This window comes from Trachypithecus francoisi, unplaced genomic scaffold, assembly GCF_009764315.1.
Source record: "Trachypithecus francoisi isolate TF-2019V2 unplaced genomic scaffold, Tfra_2.0 Lachesis_group4, whole genome shotgun sequence".
Classification (NCBI taxonomy): domain Eukaryota; kingdom Metazoa; phylum Chordata; class Mammalia; order Primates; family Cercopithecidae; genus Trachypithecus; species Trachypithecus francoisi.
In genome coordinates, this window is record NW_022681469.1 from 1,401,525 (window position 1) to 1,423,500 (window position 21,976).

General features: G+C 49.4%; 1 protein-coding gene across 2 annotated transcripts in view; it reads left to right on the forward strand.

The window, feature by feature from the left end:
* The window catches only part of PTPRN2 (protein tyrosine phosphatase receptor type N2), a 981,520-nt gene that overhangs the window by 630,988 nt on the left and 328,556 nt on the right, over positions 1-21,976 (forward strand). For both annotated transcript variants that reach the window (XM_033192278.1, XM_033192279.1), the window contains one exon: positions 17,602-17,666. In XM_033192278.1, coding sequence (XP_033048169.1) covers positions 17,602-17,666 — 65 coding nt within the window. The remainder of the gene's footprint in view (positions 1-17,601; positions 17,667-21,976) is intronic.

Consider the following 21,976-nt stretch of genomic DNA (forward strand, 5'->3'; position numbering starts at 1 on the left):
GGTCCTCACACTGTCTGATGGATTATAGGTAATTAGAGGAGAGCAGTTTGTTGTGTTAAAACACGTACCTCTTCACAGTCCATGAGAAGCCGCCTCAAGCTCGAGAGACCTGGCTGTGCTTCCCAGAGCCCCTGTTTTGAACTGAGTAGCACTGGGCCAAGTCCACCTCCCAGAGGCTCCAGCTGCCCATCGGGGACCAGTAACTACAGGGCCCTGCACAGGAGCCTGGGGCCATTTGGGGTGAGAGTCTCTGATCCAGCACAGCTGCCAGGAGGGTTAGAAATGAAGAACCTGGGGAAAGCGTGGACTGGAGCGGAGGAGAGACCAGCGTCCACACCCAGCACAACACAAAGAGAAGATGTCCTTGCCATTTCTAGTTCACAGTCCCAGCAAGGGTCATGGCAGATTCCATAAAACACTGAATAATTAGCAATTTTATATACACATCTGTGTTTAGTTATATTTAGCATAATATAAAATCATTAGATTATTTCATATTTAGCCTCCCCTAAGGTTTTGCCCAAACCTGAATTAAAATGAGTTTTATTTCATAAGCACAAAGCAGCTGGGGCAAGGAAGAGACTTCTCAGGAGACGAGGGAGTTCCCATTTCCACCGGTACGCCGGAAGAAACAGAGGAGTTCCCATTCCCACCGGTACGCCGGAAGAAACAGAGGAGTTCCCATTCCCACCAGTACGCTGGAAGAAACAGATATTGGGACTGACTCTCATTCCAAAAACAACAAAAATACTAGACTATGAGGACATAGAGATAATTTTAACATATCAGACATCTGGCAATAATTACATTATTGGAAATCCCAAGCCAAGTGAGAGCAGGAACCCGGGGACATCGGTGGATGAGTGATGTTGGCCTTTATTCTGAGAGTCTTTTCCACACTGAGTGAACTTCAGCATTCATGACCTTGTGGTCTGTGGAGGGCAGGAGGCACGAGGACACCCTGATATGGTAAGGCTAATAGAAGACCTGCCACGTGGAGCTGGGACCCCCAAGAACCGTGACTGCAGGGTAAACTCCCTGTACATAAATAAACCGAGGACGGTAAACTGCCTGCATTCAGCGCTGTTCCTGGATGTGTGGGGGCAGGAGGTGGGGGGCATTTTCCCTCAGGGTATTAACCACAGCCAGGCTTCACAGGGATGTGCAATCCCACTGCATGCTGCCTGGACAGCCACAACATCTCAAGTAGGGAATTCAGCTTCAAACACTCCCAGGTGGGCAGGCCTCCAGATGCCTGGCAGAGGGAAAGGCAGATCCTCTCCAGAGGAATCCTTTCTTTCCCCTTCTACTCATAAAGAATACCTGCAAGTAAAATTCCAAGAAATTTGAGTCCACAATAAAAAATTTCAAAACATACCAGGGAACAGGACAAAAGTCAATTTAAAGAATGGACAACAAAAGAAAGCCTCAGATAACTATTGGACATAGGTCATCAATTTAAATATTTTAATATGATTAAAGGAACATAGGAGGAAGCTAAATATAACCTACAGATCAATAGTCTAAAAAGAGACCACAATTTTTGAAGAAATATAATATTTTAATGAAAGACATAATAATAGAAATTTTAAACTAAGGATATGAGTTTAATAGCAGATTAGATATAGTTGAAGAGAGAATTAGAGAAGTAAAAGATAGAACTAAGAAATTTTCTGGAATGCAGCCCACAGAGACAAATTGAAAACATGAAAGTAAGGGTAGGAGCCATAGAGGGCAGAGTAGGAGAATCTTACCTACAATGCATACGCCTTCCAGCAGAGTAGGAGAATCTTAAATGCAGTTCATAAGCGTTCCAGCAGAGTAGGAGACTCTTACACATGGTTCCTAAGTGTTCCAGAAGCCTATGGAGTTCATAAGCAAATACTAATAAAAAAAAAAAGTAGCTACATTGAGAGCCAACTACAATGGGAAAGCCATTACTGGGGAAGAGGCACACTGTATCACATCAAGGATCATCTTACACATCTCACACATGCTCCATGAGCATTCCAGCAGAGTTAGAATATTACCTATGATTCATAAGTGTTCTGGCAGAGTTGGAATTTACATACAGTTCATAAGCATTCCAGCAGAGCACTCCAGAGGTAATATTTGAAGATACAGTGGCAGAAAAATTTCCACCACTGGTGTAAGACACCAGTACTCAGATTTCAGAAGCCTATGGAGTGAAAAAGTTTCCACACCTCGATTCCTGACAGTGAAATTGCAGAATCTCAAAGACAGAGAGAGAATCTCTCTGTTTAGAAAGGAAAATTTTTTGTCTTTAAAAGAAAAAAAAAAACTTACAAAATTGAGAAACCTCCCCTGTCATAAGTGATTTTTAAAAAGAGAGGAGGGAATAATAAACAATTGAGAATTAAAATTGGAATGCTAATATAGATGCTTTGGCATATAAAAGGATAACAAGGGGTCATCATGAACAATTTATGGCCGTATATTTGAAATGTTAGGTAGCATGACCAAAATACCAGAATGAAAAACTCCAATAGCCCTGTAGCCAAGGAAGAAATTGAGTTAATAGTTAAAAGTCTTCCCACAAAGAAAATATCAGGCACACATATTTTATAAACAAGTTGTTCCATACATCCAACACATGCACTCATACACATAACATCCCAGACTACACAGCTCATGAGGTTAGTATAATCTTGATATCAAAACTTGTAATTACAGTACAGGGAATGGCAATTAGAGACAAATTTCCTCAAAAACATAGGTGTAAAAAACCAAATAATAGCAAATTAAATCCAGCAATTTATTTTAAAAATATGAACAGTTAAAGCTGTAATTAATATAATCTATCACATTAATAAATGAAAAAGAAAAAAATTTATTATCTCAGTAGATACAGGTAAAAAACATTTGCTAAACATTAAATTCATTCATAATAAAAATGTTGAATAAAGTAAGAGTAGTTTGTTGTTCTTTTGATTTTTTAAAGACCCTACAGAAACATCATGCTTCCCAGCCAAACATTGGAAATACTCTCTTGGAGCACCAGAAATAAGACAAGGATGTGGGCTCTCGCCCTCACAAGCATTTGCAGGAGGATCCACTCAGCAGGCAGTGAAGCAGGAAGGAGAGAGAAAGGGTCCACTAGGGAGGGAAGGGGCAAGACTGTCATTATTCACAGACGGCCTCATTATTCACTCAGAAGAGAAGGAAGAAGATCCAGGTAAACTAATGGAATTAGATAGTTTAGGAAGGCTGCTGTATGTGAAATCATGCAAAAGTCAGCTGTATTTGTATATTTAGGAAAACAAGTTAGAAAATGCTATTAAAAATGATATTCATTTAAAATAGCATCAAAATTTAAAGTCTCAGGAATATATACATATTTTAAATATATAAGACTTTTATGGGGAAAATTATAAAACCTGAAAGATGTTGAAGACCTGAATAAATGATGAGATTTACAAGTTCACAGATTCACAGATTGGGAATAATTATGCTATTAATAACAATCAAACTTCTAGATTCAATACAATTTTGACAAAAATCCCAGAAACTATTTATTTACAAATGTGACAAGCTGATTCTAAAATGTATTAGTAAGTACAAAGAGTCAACACCTGCTTTCTTGTGTAGACAGTATAAACTACTTACACTAAAGTAAGAAAGATCACATGGATCTGTACAGGGAGAGATACCTGGGCCAGGAACAGAACTGATTGATAACGGGGTTGACATTACAGATCAGTGGGAAGGATGGCCTTTACAAGAAACTGTGGTGGGGAAATGGGGTATTCAATGAGAAAAAAATGAGATGACCTCTAACTTGAATCACATACAAAAATCAGTTCTTCAATGTCAGACTTACATGTGAAGGACAAAACTCTTTTAGGAAAAAAAACAGAATTATGTCTTTATGATCTTGAGCTAAAGGAGAATTTTTTCAACAAGATGCCAGAAATGCAAACCTTAAAGAAAATGATAAATTAGACTGTATTAAAATCAGGAACTTTAAAAAGGCAAGCCACAAACTAAGATATGATAGTTGAAGCCCACATAACTGACAAAGTTTTGGTATCCAGAATGTTTGAAGAACGTCTACAAAGCAGTAAGAAAAAGACAAATAACCCAGTAGAAAACTGGGCAAAACAAAAATTTCATATAAGAGGAAGCATGAACGATGAACAAACATACACAAAGATGCACAAACTGATCACAGTCACACACATTGAAAGCCCAAGGAGATACAATGTAAATCTACCAAATCGGCACAGTGTTTAACAGCTTAAACCAATGAGCACACAGAGCACTAGCAATTCTGTGTGTTGGTGACAGGAGTGTAAATTGATAGAATCACTTTGGGACATCTGTGTCTTAGTGGTTGTACTGGAGAAAATTCTCTACATGTGCCTGGAGATGTGTGAGAATGTTCATGGCTACGCTGTTTCAGATGTGGAGGGAAAAATAAGAACCCAGTTTCCCACCAGACTGGGTGCATGATTGGAAAAATAAGGCATGATGCTCCGTATGTATAGAATGCAGTCACATAGCAATGAAAATGCATGAGCCACCCTGACATGCAAAACCGAATCTGAGTCTCAGAACACAGGGTTAGCAGAAGACGGAAGGCACATCACAGAACATGTATGTTATTATGTCATCTTATGCAGTATTTTGTTTAGGGATACACACATAGGTGAAAAAAAGTCTACATAAAGAAACTATGCACCCAGAATTCATGAGAATTATTAGCTTTGATAGGATCAAGAAGAGCTCACAGAGAATATCAAAGATAATTTTAATGTTTTATCTCTCTTTGGAGTGGCAGGTATCCTGGGTGTTTGCTGCCTTATTATTCTTTGGAACCCACACATATTTTATAATATCCTCTGTTATCTTCCTAATATCTAATGGAATATAAAATAAAATATTAATTTGAATTACAAATTAACCCCAAAACTTCTAACTTTCAAGAGAAAGTCATCTGAGTTGGCAAGAAGAGTCATTTCCAGGAGCCCGTGATACTCATGTTTAATAAAACGCTGAATGTTACACACACGTCAGTAGGTGCACATGTAGTTTATCTCCCTGAATATCCTTGCTATCTCTATACTAAGTAGGGTGGGACCCTGGCTGTTGAGGTAGAAATGAGCGTCTTTGCATCATGGTAAATCTCTGAAGGGGCATCTTTTCATCCCAGAGATCACTGCCTTGCAAGTCCAGTCACCATGCAGACGTTTCTCAATGGAGTGGTTCTTGTGGGCATGGCATCTTGCCTCCTCTCTTCCTTCGGGTGGTCAGGCATCAGCCCCCGTTCACGATGGCATGGAAACCGCTCTTCTTCATCAATCCCCTCCTCTTGGCTTCCTGTGCCGCAGCACCTTTGGCCTCACCGCCAAAGGAGAAAAGAGACAACGATGAACAGCCCACTTCCAGCACAGGCACCGGCAAGGGCACCCCCCTTCTCTTCTCCCTCTCTGGGAATTAAGCTTTAAATGGTATCTCTGGTTTTAGTAAATAATTGTCAGGAAAGCAGTTATGTTCCAGGGTTATTTTAATTCCTTCTGACAGTTAGCAAAATTAAACATCCAAATATTGGGGCAACATGCTACTTTCAGATGACTTGATGTAAAATGATTAACATCAAAACACTTCCTTGTGTTTTGTGTTGTTGCTGCGCAGTGGATCACAACACATTACAGGAACGTGCTCTGGCTGCTGGGCCGATCGCAGGCGCGTGCACGCGCGCACGCACACCCACCCACCCACCCACACACACACGTGCCCTGCCGCATGGCATCTTTCTGGCTGTGTTTTGACACAGTCAGCTATGAATGGGTTTGCTTTGCATACAAATCATCAGGTTACACCGCACCATGTGGGAAAGAGGAAGCCTCCACCAGCTGTGCAGAAGGGTGTACGTGTGTGATTCTGCACCCGTTCCCACGGCATCCGTGCGTGAGGGATCCTGAGCCCGTTCCCACGGCGTCTGTGCGTGATCCTGAGCCCTTCCCACGGCGTACGTGCGTGATCCTGAGCCCGTTCCCACGGCGTCCGTGCGTGATCCTGAGCCCGTTCCCACGGCGTACGTGCGTGATCCTGAGCCCTTCCCACGCCGTACGTGCGTGATCCTGGGCCCGTTCCCACGGCGTACGTGCGTGATCCTGGGCCCGTTCCCACGGCGTACGTGCGTGATCCTGGGCCCGTTCCCACGGGGTACGTGCGTGATCCTGGGCCCGTTCCCACGGCGTACGTGCGTGATCCTGCACCCATGCTCGTGGCTGGCAACCTATATTGGAAGAGAATTATGAGACTGCAAATCAGGAATCCTCAGATATCCTTTATCATTGACTCTTTGGTTCAAAACTAGAACTATGGGTGTGGAAGGTATAGGAAACTCCCTCCCTGCACCACCAGTGCCACCACTGGCCTTAGTAATAGAGGTAACACTGATGGCATGATCATCCTAGAGAAAGTAATGCTCAAACGCTGCCACTAGGGAGTTAATTTGCTCATGCTTCCTACAAGTCACTTATTCATTCCCTCAACAGACCATCGTTGAGGTCTTCCTATGTGCTGGGCAGTGTTCTAAGCACTAGGGCAAATCCTTGCTTTGTGGAACTGATATTCTAGAGAAAAAATAGATAATAAACAAGCATGCATTATGTCAGAGGGTGATAAATGTTTTGGGAAAGAATGAAGCTGGATGAGGGGACAGGCAGGTGATGGAGTGAGGGCCCGATGTGGGGTAAGAACAGGAGGACCATGCCGGTGGCTGCAGGTGGGCATTTGAGGCTCAGGAACAAACAGCAGGTACAAAGGCCCTGAGGCAGGAGCTGGCCAGGGCAGCCCACACTGAAGGGGCTGCAGTGGCTGAGCAGGGGCGAGGGAGCTGTTGGAGGTGATGTCAGGGCCAGGTTCTGAAGGGCCCTGTGTCTGTGGCCGGGACTGTAGGCCTCACTCTGGGTGAGATGGGCCAGCACAGGGCTTGGAGGAGAGGCGTGAGTGTGTGTCAATGGCCAGCATCCTCCCTCCCCACTCTGTGTAGACTCAGCCCCTGTCCAGCTGTCGAGGGGCCCAAGGCCAGAGGGCAAGTGGCATTCCATGCTGGGCTTCTGAACATTTAAAAGTCTATGTGACGCTCATTAGCTGTTAAAAAAATGCTTCATCCTTTGAAAAATATATGTTCATAGTGAAAAAATTATTTAAATGTATATAAAGCTATTGTTTTTATTTCTGCAAATTAATCCAATGAAAAAGACAGTAGATTGGATTACAATCCTGTGAGTAGTGATATTTTCTGTCCATGGGCTGGTAAGGTTTGGCTGAGTAATAAATTAATGACATACATAATTTTGTCAATTATTATATATTTATTTGTAAATGCATTTTATTCCCCTCATTTCATGAAATCACTAGGTGGTTTAATTACGATCTTCATAAAGTTGGAATGTTTTAGACAGAAATGATTCAACTGTAATTCCACATGGGGTACAAGATATAAAAGTATTTTCATTAAAAATAAAAATGCATTTAAAATTGTAAACTAAAATTATGCTTCAAAAGTCATTTTTCTTCAAAAATATTTAATGTGAATTATTAAAATTCTAAAGCCAAATATAATTCAAAAAATATCAAAATTTTCAATCAAAAGTATTTAAAGCTGAATTTTAAATTGTATTTTTTGACAATTTAATCAAATTGTAGCCCATATTTTTATAAGAATAAGACATTTGCCATTTGCAGTTCTGGCTCTGAGATCCCTGCAGTTGCTGATGTCATGAGCTGGTAGCGTGAGTCGTGTATGTCCTGTCTAGACTGACGTGGAAAAGTGAAAGGGATTGTGAGGTGATGCGGGGCGCCTCCACGTTTGTCCATGAGTGAGCTGACGTGTAAAGAAATGCCAGAGTGGGTGCCTGGCACTGCCAGGAACGAATACTTCTTTATGCAGAATGTTGGCTTTTCTGCAACCTGAACAGCAGGATTTGACACATTCATTAATTTGTGTTTTCTACTGCCTAAGTGCTTCCACTCTTCAGACCTCCCTGCTCCCAGGCACGAAAGGCCTCATGTAACACGTGGCTTCCATGGAATGCAGGCTGCAGGGGTAGAGGCCCTTTCACGGCTCGCGTGGCAGAAGTGCTGGGCACAGGGGACATTGTCCAGGCTCGGCCTGCACGGCCCCTCCCAGGCCTGGCCCGGCACCGTGGATGAAAGAGCCAGCCAGCCAGCGCAATAGGGGTCTCTGCAAGATCCAGAGCAGAGAATGAGTTGCTGGACCCACCTGGGCATGTGGAGACACCGGAAGGTCCCGTGTGCGCCCTGAGGCCAGAATCCGCTGGCCTCACCAGGCGTGCTGTGCTGTGTCTGAGGAGGATAAAGGCAGCTCTGCAGCTGTGGGCCTGAGCTACTGGCCGGCTGGGGACATGGGGTACAGATAGGCTTAGGGAAGTCGATGAGGTCAGGAATTTGGGTGGAGACACCATTGGACATCCTGGTGGAAGCGGCAAGAAGACAGGTGGAAATATCAGATCTGCAGAAAGGATGGGGCCCGAGGAAAGAAAACAGCTCTGATCATCGAACAGATGCCAGTCAGGGCCTGAGGACTAAACACAGTACACGGAGGCAGAAGAGGGTGGAAAAGAGAAGCCTGAGGCCCAGCCCGGGACACGCCACACACGGGTCAGGGAGATGTTGCCGCCCAGGACACCCCACATGCAGATGTTCCCGTGGTGCCTGGCTGGCCAGTGGCTGCACAGAACTTTGGCCTGGTCCTCTCCGAGCCCACATTCTTACCCTCGAGCCCCACTGCTTGGTCACAGGGTGCCCCAGATGCTGCCACACCCACCTTGAAGGCTGTTTTATGCTTCATCCTCCCGCCCCCTCGGCTGTCCAAAGTGATTTCAGCACAGATCTGAGCATAAAACCCTGGTTCCTGCTCCCACCATCACCAGCCACGCTGTGACCCTTGTCTCCTCCCCGAGGGTTAGGGGAAGGATGAGCTTTGGGGGCCGAGGAGGTGTAGGGTCAGCCGAGGACCCCGGGCGCTGTGTGCCGTGGTGGGACTGAGATTAAACACACGTAAATGCACTCCAGCTCCCTCCTGCTCCCAAGGCATCTTGCTCACACAGGAGCAGGCCTTTGGCTGAGAACCACTTCCAGGGAGCAGGGCTGGCTGCCGAGAGGGCTGCAGAAGGCCAGGGCTGCGCTCTGGATGGGACCTGCCTCCAGCCACCATCACAGCCCAACAAAAAAGCTGTACATGGCCTGGCTACGGCGAGTCGTCCAGAGGGTTCTTGCAGGTGGCAGTGTTGGGACAGCACTCTGAGTGAGGCAGGGGCCTCTCCACAGAAAGGTTCTCTCACCTGTACAGGAAAACCTGCTGTAGGGGGTCCTGGGTGGCCACCATCCCTTCAGGGCCCCTCCCCGTGCACCTCCCTCCAGCTGTGGTGAGGACCCCGCCCCTCAGCCTGCACCTGCCTCCAGGGCCAGCCTCTCCACCCTCAGAGACGTACCACCCTTGGGGACACACCTTCCACAGCCCAGTGTCCCATGGGGCCGAGTGACAGCTTCCATGGCGGCTTCCAGACCTTTCCAACAGGTGTCAGGGTGTCAGGATCTCGGGATCTCAGGATTTGCTGAGTGAGAGTCTTTGGTTCTGAAATGAGGACTGAGGAAGCATCACTGCATGTGTTTGATGTTAAGACATGTTAGAGATCCCAGAACCAAAGAAACTTAGAGCAGGGCCTTCTCCAGGAAGCTTCAGACCCTGGCGAGCCCCCAGTCTAGAGGGGCTCAGGACATGTGGGTCCTGCCTACCCCGCCCCTCCCTAAGGTGTCCCTCGGCCCCCAACCCATCCTCCGTGCCACCCATGGTCCTAGGAGAGCAACATGTGCCCCAGTGCCCAGAGGGTGCATGAAAGGTTCACAGCGTACAGTAGTGAGTGAACGGCTTTGAGAAGGTTTGCAATTTTTTAACTTTTTTTTAGGAGTTTTTAGGTTTGGCCTGAGCGACCAGCAGGCTGTTTCTCAACCTGGTATGAATAAAGACCCCATTTTTTCATAGACAACCTATTACCACCGGGAGAGCCCAGTCTGGGAGCAGCCACTCCGAGGGAAGGTGGGGACCCTCGTGGGCCTCACGTATGGCCCTGCTAGAGTTCTTTTCAGAAAACGACATGGGGAAAGAAAATGGGCTGAAATAGGAAAGCATGGACATTGCTTATTTTTAAAAGATTCCTTTACAGGAATTGTGATCAGCCCTGCGACCAGGTGGGCCTCATGTCAGTCTGCAACAGGGCAGCTCACCTGGGCCCAGGAGGCCTCTGCACTCCCAGTGGCTCTGTGGCCACCCTGGGATACCCAAAAAGGAAAGGAGGTGCGGGCTGGGGCCCGAGCTCCGATCACTGAATCAGCTTCCTTCAAAGCTCATTCCCCTTCCTCTTCCCAGGAATGACGTCCACGTTAAGGAAAGCCCTCGGCTGGGCACCTTGCTGACATGCACGGGGAATCCTGACCGGTGGCTTCCAGCTTCAGGAAGGCTGACCTCAGGGCAGGGGCAGGGTCCTCAGAGGTCCCCAAGTTACCCGGAGACGCTGACCCCCTGCACGGGGGCCCTGGGTGGAAAGTGGCAGTGTGGAGGCAGCTTGTTTATCGTGGCTATGGCACAGGATGCAGATCTTACCCTGGGGTGTCCTTTCAGCTCGGCCAGAAACCAGGCTCCACCCCATCAGGGAGGAGGACCCTTCCTAAGGAAGCCAGTGGTGCTGTCCAGAAAGCTGGCCAGGCTCCAGGTGACAGCTTCACCCTGGGCCTGGGGGCTCTCCCTCCCCCCCAACCTTCTAATGGAGCAAAGCCATTAAGCGATCCCCATTGTAATTAGGTTACAGAAGAGACTTCTGCACATTCTTTCAGGTTAAAATAACGAGGATAAAGAGAGTAGGCAAAATTATTCCACTGTAGCTGCGTGCTTAATTATATGGAATGCTGCATAAATTGTCAAGTGCAAAGAATTAGTCTGATAAATTAAAATACTCATTAAATAGGCTATTGCAGAATTTTGAGAACATTATAGGGTTCCGCTTCTTCAGGTAATTTGCATATCCTTCATCTAGTGAATTTAATTTTAAAGGACTTCTTTTTTGTGTTTGGAAACCCTTTTTGTCTCCCATGAAGATAAAAACGGGCTTTCTCTGTTGTTCTGTGCCTTTATTAAGGCAGCTTCTCCAACTGTCTCCACGCCCTGGCCTGGCAGACTCGGGAGGCCCAGAGCTCGGCTCAAAACCTAACTCAGACCTGGCATTTGATGGACATCTGGCTGAAGCAGGCTTTTTCTTTTTTTCCTCCTTCAACATGTTTAGCAGAGACTTAAAACTTGGCAGTGTTGTCATGGAGTTCATAAAAAGGAACAGAACACTGAGAATCAGCAGGCATTTACTCTAGACTTAAAAGGAGTAGGTGTGAGTCCTCGGTTAGACATGTGTGGGCAAATGTCCCGTCAGAGGACGGCGGACTCCCCAATGCAGATACGTCAGGATCAGAGTTCAACACGTGTCCCAATTCCACCAGCAGGGTGGAAAAGGGAATCCACGCGGCTGTTTCGGGAAATCCGATAGGGCATCAAGGATGCAGGAATAATGTCAAGAGGTGTCCAGGGTGGCCTGAGGCCCACAGGATGCTGGGACCACCAGGCATTGTTTTTCCTTTTAGGCATATTTGAGGTTAAAAAAAAAAAAATCTAAAGCAACAAACCACAGGGGTGTGCTGCCGAGGCTGCCTTGTGCAGCATTTACGGCTCAGGAGGAGGGAAGTGCAGCCTCCCTCTGTTTCAATTCTCTCTGCCAGTGAGAAATCTCAAAGTCAGAAAGTGAACTAGTGAGGACAGGCATCGCCGAAAGGGGCCAGAACACAGGACCCCATGAAGTCAGCTGATGACCCACAGACACTGCCTCATTCCACAGCGCCAAGGGAACTCGCAGACACCCTCAAAAGCACTCGGCAATCTCCAAAGAGATTTCCCTGGCAAGAAGCTGGACTCTGGGGACTCTGGGACCCAGATTCTGTGTTTTGTGAGACTCCCCGGCACCTCCTCAGGGCACTGTCGGGCTTTCCAGAGGATGGTGGAGTTTCTTGATGTGAGCTGGCAGGTTGCATGTCAGTGCCCAGCACAGTGCTGGGCGGCATCACTCAGCAGATGGTGTGCGAGGCCTCGGGAAGGGAGCCGTGACACTGGGAGCCTATGGGCACTGAGAAGCAGCCTGCGGAGTCCCTCACTCCTCCTGCGAGGGAACCGGCCTGTGGGGGAAGGAACAGACTCTCCTGGGAAACAGAAGAAATCAGGAGAATCCTGGTGACCTTTATGCTGTTGCTGTGGGTGCTGTTGGGGGGGCACAGCGATTCCGCTGTGGGGGGAAGACCTTGACAGCTGAGTCACCCGGAGCAGAGTCGTCGAAGGATGCTCCAGCTGATGTTTGACGTTCAGAACACAAGCAGAAGCACTGATCAGCGAGTTAATAGCGCCAGAGACCAGAGCACACTGCAGTCTCAGACACGGAGCAGACACGGCACCTTCTCCTTAGGAATGACAGTGGCCTGGTCACAACACATGCAGCGAAACAGCTGCCACCACACGGGCCATGGATTTGTTGCTTGCTGGGTGCCGAGACCTGGGCCGTGCTGGCTCAGAGGCTCCTGCATGGTCCTCACAGCTGCTGGGGAAGTGTGCACGGGAATCCACAGCCTGGACAGGGAGACGGATTGAAGTGTGGGAAGCGCTGGCCCCAGCACTTGGCGTGTGGCAGGAACATAGCCACTGCCAGCTTCATTACTTTTCAATTACTTTACTCTGTGACTTCGATTTTGACCTACACTGCGGTCTCAGATTCGCTCGAGAGTGAAACTGTCCCTTGTACTCTCTTAAAACCTTTCAGTACTTAAAAAAATAATAATAATTCAGGTTGTTTGCTTCAATTGCTGATTTAAACGGACTGAACTAAAGTTTAAAAGGTCCGGGGTCAGTTTTGAGAGGCTTGCCAGGCAGCACCGGGGGCGTGCTGGGAGGGTTGTCGGTGGCACATTTGTTTACTTATCCGTATTTTTAATTTTCAGCTTTTATTTTAGATTCCGGGAGTACATGTGCAGGCTTGTGATCTGGGCATACTGGTGATGCTGAGGTTTGGGGTACACTTGCTCCCATCACACAGGTAGTGAGCACGTCCGCCAGAGGGAGTTGCAGCCCTCTCCTCCTGCCTCCCTCTACATTCTCTCTTACATTCCCCGGTGTCTGTTGTTCCCGTCTCTACAGCTGTGAGTACCCGATGTCTGGTCCCCACTTCCGTGTGAGCGCGTGTGGCAGCGTGTGGCTCTCTGATGATGTCTGATCCCCACTTCCGTGTGAGCGCGTGTGGCAGCGTGTGGCTCTCTGATGATGTCTGGTCCCCACTTCCGTGTGAGCGCGTGTGGCAGCGTGTGGCTCTCTGATGATGTCTGGTTCCTGCTTCCTTGAGAGACCGTGTGGCAGTGTGTGACTTTCTGCTTCTGCATTAATTTGCTTAGGATGGTGGCCCCAAATCATGTCCTTTGCAGCAGCCTGCATGCATTTGTTGAAGAAAGAACACAGGCCCCTAAGCATCAAAGTGCAGTCATAGACCCTGAAGAACCTTGCCTGTCCTCGAGAGGCTCACAGTCAGCTCGGGAGGCAGCTCTGCCTGGAACTCACCACGATGCCTGTTTCACTGACTTGGAAACCATTTCTCAGCTCAGGTCCAGTGAAGAGCAGAGACGGTGCCACTGAACCACAGCACAAGCTTTGGAATCACCTCAGATGATCTTGTATTTATTGAACAATCTCTCAGACTCATTTATCAGCCTCACCCTTGCATGGGCATCTAAAAGGAGTTTTAGTGATCAACGGGTTAAAGAATCCTGACACGTGTCACACTCAGAGCCCCTCCACGGAGCGTCTCCACAGCACGATGCTGGTCCCCGCGTGCTCTCCAGGCCACTGCAGGGTTGAGTTCCACGTGCTCTCCAGGCCGCGGCTGGCTGGTCCCTGCGTGCTCTCCAGGCCACTGCAGGGTTGAGTTCCACGTGCTCTCCAGGCCGCCGCTGGCTGGTCCCCACGTGCTCGCCAGGCTGGCCGGTCCCCACGTGCTCGCCAGGCTGGCCACACAGCATCTCTCATGAGCATTCCACTGTAGCCAACAAGATCATCCTCTGAGTTACTGTTGGCCACAGTAACAGTCGCCCTTTCTGGAAGTTCTGCTGCCGCGTGTTCTGGGCCTCTTGGGAGGCCCCAGTAGAAAGTGCTCAGGTAGAAACGAGGACTCATTCCCTCCTCAAGGCCTCCAAGGATGCGCCTTGCTGCGCTGCCTGTTCAGGGCGGTGGGAATTGCCGAGAGTCATCACCGCACTGGCCCATGCTGCGACCCCACTTCAGCTGGGGGAAATGTGCACTTCAGAACCAAGGAAACAGGGGCAGGAAGGCCCACTTGGGGAATAAACAAAGCACTGTGCCAGCAGCGCGAGGGCCGTCTGCATCCACTCGGCAGAACTAGTTTTACTTTTTCAGGAATTTTGTGAGCCCGTTATTCATACAGCCATTGTGAAACATTGAATGATAAAAACACACTTAAATAAACTGTTTTAAGAGCTGAGGCAATCAATACTCAAGCTCACCATTTTATAACTGGTTTTCTACATTTTCGTGTCATCAGTGCCCTTGAGATTGTTTCTGTCCTCCGTGTCTGCACAGTGGGAACTCTTTCCTGTGCACCTGCGAGTCTGCGTCTGCTGGGTTCGGCCCTGCCGTGCCTCATGTTGGAATTCAGTCTGCATGTGCGACTCTGCCTCTGGTTGGTTCAGACCTACGGTGCCTCATGTTGAAATTCACTCCACATGTGCGATTGGGCATCTGGTTGGTTCGGCCCCGCCAAGCGTCATGTTGAAAATCAGTTCCCATGTGTGACTCTGTGTCTGGTTGGTTCAGCCCTGCTGTGCCTCAGTTTGAAATTCAGTCCCCATGTGCGACTCTGCGTCTGGTTGGTTCAGCCCTGCCCTGCCTCATGTTGGAATTCGGTCCCCAGGTTGGAGGCACAGCCTGGTGGGAGGCCTTTGGATCATGGGGGAGGGGCGGATGGGGCTGGGCAGATCCCTCCTGAATGGATTCATGCCCTCCCGGGGTGGAGGTCAGCGACTTCTTCTCTCTTAGCTCCTATGAGAGCTGACTGTTAACGAGAGCCTGGCCCTCCCTCGCCCTCTCCTGCTTCCTCTCTCCCCATGTGAGCTCTGCACACTGCACGGCTCCCTTCACCTTCCACTGCAGGTGGCAGCAGCCTGGGGCATCCTCGGATGCAGACACCTGTGCCATGCTTCTTGTGCAGCCTGCATTACCGTGAGCCAAAGAAACCTCTTTTCCTTGTAAATTGCCCAGCCTCGGGTGTTCCTTTACAGCAACACAAACGGACTAAGACAGTGTCTCTACCCATTCCCTGTAGTAGTTTCACATGAGTGCTGAAGTCAGCTGTGATAGGAGCATTTACACAGAGCAGAAATTACCCAGTGCCATAATTCACAATTCTGTTGTGCGTGGGACAGGCAGCCTGCACACCATGAACTGTGAGACACACAGGGCCGTGCTGAGGATGGTGAAGAAGGGGGTGTCTCTGAGCACATGTGGGGCCTGAGCTGCCTGGAAAGAGGACTGTGTTTTCGTCAGACTGAGGAGCTCAGAGGATCCTGGCAAGGGACAGAGAACGCCCGAAATATGCTGAATAGCCCAATATCTGGACAAGGAGAGCCACCTGGACCTCAGGGCCAGCAAGGCAAGTTCTCCATGCTTGCAGGGGACACCACTGAAAGGCTTTGAGGGACCACTGAAGGGTCTGGATTTGGAACAAGAGGTCTGGATGTTGAGTTCAAGGATGGACAGACACCCTTAGACTGACTGCTCGTGACACCCTGGGCAGTGTGGAGAATGGACTAGGGCCGGGCAACCTCTTGGCAACCACAGCCTGCAGGTCAAATCAGACCCACTGTCTGCTGTTGTAAATAAAGTTTTATTGGAACACAGCCACGACCATCCACTTAGGCGTGGCCTGCAGCTGCCTCCACACTGCAAGGCAGTGCTGAGTAGCTAAGACGGAGCCGTGGGCCTGCCGAGCCTGACCCAGTTGCTACTTGCCCTTCACAAGAAAAGGTTGCTCCCCCCTAGATTGGATTGGTCTCATTACTGTGGGCTGGGCTGCCATTTTCATTCCTGACCCTGACATCGGTGACTGCTCTGCAGTAGTGACTGGGGTGGTTCTCAGGTTGCTTTTGTGTGCACTTTCTGTTCCTCAGCCTGCTTCAAAGAGTCCGCTATTACCCACCTGAGGGAAGCGTGCCGATCAGTCAGATGTCTCCTCTGTTTGCGGGAAGACATCAGCACTGATGACCTTATAGCTCTCTTGCCACCCAAGGCTTACGTCTGTGTCCTCCCCTCCCCTCCCCTGGGGCCCCACCCCATCCTAAAGCTTTAAAGGAGTTTTGCTTTAGCACAGTTTTCTGTCTGCCTTGTTCTTTCAGCGCAGTAGGTAATTACTTACATGTAAAAAATAATATGCATTTGCTCGAAGGGAAAAACTTTCCGTAAGACAACGGAGAGGCCACAAAGGTGGGAAAGGCAGAGGCTGTAACAGGATCTCCTTCGCGTCCCTCCGAAAGGAGTGATTTCATTACCCCAGATTAACACAGGAGTGCTATAATAAGGGGTGAGAGTAATTGACATTTTCCTGCTGTCTCATCCTGTGTTAATCACAATTGCAAGGCCTCTTCATTCGTAGAGTTTGCAGTGAAATTCCATTTTTTTCTGGTTTTCATCTCCAAAGCGACAAGGGCTTTATGCAAACGCGTATTTCCACAGATTCGTAAGCCAAGGTCAATTGCCTTGTGACACCCATCCTCTGTGAAGTGGGGCAGGTGGGTTTGCTGTGTTGGTGCTGGGATTACTGAGGTTTCATTTCCATCTGCTAATTGTTTCCAGGGCTCATTTCCCGTGGTTTGCCATCGAGTGCAATTCATTCTCTGAAAGTCTTCCTCATTCTACGTCAGGAGAAAACCAGGGTGAGGCTTTTGTGAGAGCTAAATTATTATAGGATGTTCCTGTCAGGGCATGAACAAGAGGCCGCAGAATAGCTGGTGGTGCTGATGACAGAAATACACACGTTCGACTTGGCCTTCCAGGGAGTCTTTTTATCAACACCTAATGCTGGTTAATGACACATATTTCCCAGTAATTATACAGCTATGAACGATTACATAATTTTAAAATAAGACGTTGCAGTTTGCAGAGCGTGTCTACATATTTCTCATCAGTGATTCACAGTAGTCCTAGGGTCCTGGTGGGACATCCCTTTCTAGATGGAACCAAAGGTGCACAGTTGAGCTGGCCCGAGGGGAATCCAGTGGTCAGTGGGAAAATGGGGCCTCGTTCAGGTTCTAATTCTGTGCCTGTTCATGACCCTTCCATTAAGGTAGATGGGTCAAGCAGTCGTGTAATTGAATTTTTCAATGGAGAAAAATGCTCAGAGGTGCCCAGAGACTGAGGACCTCTCCAACCTGACCCCTGTGCTTTCTGATTTTTCCTAACAGTTGACAACAAAGACAAACTGGAGGAAACCTCTGGACTGAAAATTCTTCAAACCGGAGTCGGGTCGGTGAGTAACGGGAGGGGTGCCATCTGCTCTGAGATCGGCGATGCTGTCTGGGTGCTGGCGAACACCGTGAGAACAGAGGCTGGACCTGCGGGTTAATTCAGCCAAGGTCCTGTTTTCCGGGGAGGACCAGTGGGCTGCGGCAGGAGCATCCTCTGTGGGTGGGAAACGGGGACAAAATGTGCCTGGAGAGTTCAATGATGTCTTAGGGCCTTTGAAGTCCTAATTTAGTATCCCCACAAGAAAAAGCATTAATGGCTAAGAAGAACAGAGAAGCCTTCAGAAAACGTGCACTTCCTCCCCTCTTCAGCTGTGTTGTAGTTGCTAAGTGTGTGAAAATGAATATGGGCTAGAGAGATTTCTCTTTGCTCCTGGGATGCAGTGGGACATGCTTGTATCTTCAATATCGAAGGACGTATATTTGGGAGAGGTGATATAAAATAGGAAATGCTTCCATAATATCATTGAAAATCTATCAAGCCCCCGCGTGTCCAAACCTCACCATGCTGGTGTCAGAGAGGCGTCGGCCAGGCTCCGCCAGCAGGCAGAGCCGCGGGCACTCTCCCCTCACATGACAACTTAATGAACTGCACACAGCGCGCGGACGCGCCTCCTCTCAGGAATGGCGTGTGGCCACTCGTAAGTCAGTGTGGACCGAAACCAATCTGCACTCTCGCATTTGAGATTTCGGGTTTCACAGCACTCGCCATTAGAGATAATTAACTGTGAAGGAGCGCTTATTTATGAGTGTGCTTGCTACACAGCAGAACCGCCCTCTGTGGAGCCACTTAAAGACAGGCCGCTTCTGTGGGGAAATCTCGTCCTCACCAGGCCCGAGACTCGGGCTCTTGAAATAAGAAGCTGCTTAATTGGCTGCTCTTCCCAAACAGAGGTTCTTGCGCTTCCCATGCAGTGCCTGCTTAAGGAGAGCCGGAAGGGCTGTGAAAATGTCTGCATCTCGGTTAAATGACGGGCAGGATGTGGGAGAGGAGAGCAGCCAGTGACCGATGGACACTGGCCTCCCGGCCCCGACAGGTGCTCCTGTTCTCGGTGTTTCTCGATGCCTTCCTGGCTCGTGCTGGATGAACGAGGTGTTGGGTGGCCGGTGATGCCCTGCTCTTTCCCGGAAGCTTACTGTGTCTTTAGCACCCAGCGAAGGGTGAGAAAGAAGCCAAGAGTCTGGGGGGCTGCCGAGAGCCACCTGCATCCCATGGAAGGTGCAGTGACTGATGCGGAGGGACCAAGTGGCCTTGAGGTGGAGTCAGTGGGGGGCGGCTGTGACCCCGTGTCACACCGGCAGCCGTGTGTCTCCTACATGTGGAAGGAGCTGTGGTGTCCTCCTGCTTTTCCTCTCCCTCTGAGCTCATCATGTGGGGTGGTATTTGGTGCTAAGTCATTCCTACAGGGATAATGGTGTCCAGGAGTTAGGGACAAATCTAGATGGACTCAGGTTAGAGCCGTCTCTGTAATCTGGTCAGAGAACGCTTTGAGGCTGGGACCGTCTGCTGAACTGTGGAGTATTTAGGCCCCGTGATAAGCGGCTGTGGTGGGCAGGGAGGTGGGTCCTGTGAACATGAAGGAGGCTCTGCCCTGAGAGGGCTGGAGGGGTAGGGGTGGGGGACGGGGAATGGGAGACTCTGGGGTTCATCTGGGAGGTGACCAGTGTGGTGCCTGGTGTCCAGACACACCTTCCTCATTGAAACCTGGACTCTGGCCACTCCAGGAAAGCGGCAGGACATGGTGAGAGGCAGAGTCACTGACTGGGCAGCTCCAGCCCAAGTGGCTTCTGCCGTGTGCCTCGCCGCACTTTGCCTCTTAAGCATGGAAGGTCAGATGTTATTGTCCACGCACACATGAGCCTGGGGGATAGCGCCTCCCTGGCCGCCCACTCAGGACGGAGCTCCCTCCCACACACACTTGGGCCTGGAGGACAGCACCTCCATGGCCACCCTTTCAGGACAGAACTGCCCTTCCCATACTGGAGGAGCCACAGGGCCTGGATGCTGTGGCTGCAGCCTCCCAGCTCCTCCTGTCCTCCGCTGGGCACCTGTGATGTCCAGGCCTCCCCTGCTTGGATTGGGGGATCTGGGTTTTGTGCTGTACTTGGTGCTCTGATTCACTCAGGCCCCTTCTTGACTCTGCAGAGCTGCCCCTCGCCATCTGTTTCACGGCGGCCTCCCGTGGTCTCTGTGCTCACCCCGTGACTCTCCTTCCTCTGTTGTCAAACGGGGTCATCACAGAACCCGCACCACTGGCTTGTGTGCAGGTTTCTGGGTGGCGGAGTGCGGATGAGTGAGCACTTGTAAACATTCACTGTCATTCTCACCGTGGTCCTGACACCCCCACAGCATTTGGATTAGGCAGGGGTTGGACCTTCTGGCTCCGTCCACCGTGTCTCAGCACCCTCTGTCACGCCTTCGCCTCTCCCTCCCTCGATGCTACATGACGGATTATTTCCTGAAATTGTCTCCCACGTTCCCTCCTCCTCTGTGTCTAATCTGCTGTAAAACTCAAATGTTGGGTACTTTTCTCTTGGTTACTGTATTTTTCACTTAGAAAAAGTTTTTATTTAGTAATTTATCAAATCTGTTCTTTTGCCTTCTACTTTGATTATGTGTTTGATACCATCTTTTATCTTTTCAATCATTTTAAACCTACTTATTTTACGGTCTCGTTCACACCCTCCGGCTGTTTCCTCATCTTAGGTTTCTACAACTCCTGCTTGTCACGTCGGCTGAACCCCTCCTGCGGGTCTGTCCTCTTTCGTGGTTGATGAAGTCTTTCTTTAGAATTGTGAGCTTACCTTCCGCAGGGATTGTTGATACTGAAGTGTGAATTTCTATGTGAGAGTTTCTGGATAAGAAGTTTTGCCCTCAGTGTCCCAGCAGATCCACTTTCGTGTCAATTGTCCCCCTGGGAGTTTCTGCGCCGTTCCGTGAAGTGTGGACCTGGCTCTGGCGTGTGTACAGGTCTGGGCTTCAGCCCCCCCCACTTCCCCAGCTGGTGGGTGATCTGTTCCTGGGCTTCAATCTTGAGGGAGGCAGGTCCTCAAGGTCCTGGGCCTCATGTGGAGTCCTCATCTCCATCCACCCCAAGGCCGCATGGGCTGTCCTCGTGTGGCTATTGGAGCTCACACCCCAGCTCTCGGCTTCCACACACTGGGATCCAAGGAAAGGTTCCAAATGTCCAAGAGCCACTTGAGCAGCAGCTCCTGGTCACGCCTGGTTTCGATGGCTCCTCTCCGTGTTGGAATCTGGAGATCCCCTTTCTTCCTGTGCTCATGGCTTCGTGCTCCTCAGAGCTGATGCTGTGTGTCATGTGGGATTTTGATGTGCGTGTCTGAGGGTCCCTGCTCAGCCTCCGTTTAGTGAGCTGTTCGTTCACTCCTAGATATTTATGTGTGTCAGGCAAGTTTTAAGAACTGAAACTACAGCAGTGAATAAAACAGACAAACCTTCCATTACGGAGCTCCCATTCCAGGTGGAGCTGGAGGTGCATCGAGGAATAAGGCCCGTTGTTTCCTCTGAAGGCAGAACCCGGCCGTCACCTGCGTTGCTTTCTGCACTCCCTCGGGGCGACCACCATCTCTGTTCCCTTCACGTCGACCAGCTCCTCCTCTGTGAGTTCTACAGATCGGACTCTCCAGGGCCTGGGTCCCTCCTCCTTTCTGCCTGTGCTCTCTCCTGCGGGGAGCTCACCTGGGCCCTGGCTTTTTATATCATCTGTTCAGTGATGATCCCCAGCTTGTGTCTCCAGCCCTGACCCGTTCACCGAGCAACAGACGTGTGTGGCCACAGGCCGCCTCCATTTCTCTCCTGGGAGATCCGCAGGGGAGGCTCACACTTACTGTGGACCACGCAGGGCTCTTGAGCTTCCTGCCAGAGCCCATTTCTCCCCCTAGGTTTTCTCATCTCTTATTGGAAATGGCATCACTTTTCCTCGTGAAGCTCTGTCTAGGAAGTAGATTGATTCAATGCATGGAAGTCTGAATTGCTGCTCAGATTATCTGTGAAGTGGACTATTTAACTCTAGAAAGAATTGGCCTCTGCCCACCCCCGATGCCCAGCCATCTCATGTGTGGGCAGGAAGGTTCTGCCTAGCCTTGGGCTGATGGGCTTCCTGCGGGGGACCGTGGGGGCTGAGAGCAGGAGCAGGAGCTCACCTGCACGGCACCACGCCTCTGCTTCCATCCGCGTCCGACCTGTGTCCTCTCTGGCCCCTGAGTGAGCAGAGGATGGACTTGCCATTCCCAGGGGCAGAGGCTCCGTCATCCCTGGGACAGAAAATGACGAAACTCTAGAGTAATGTTTATT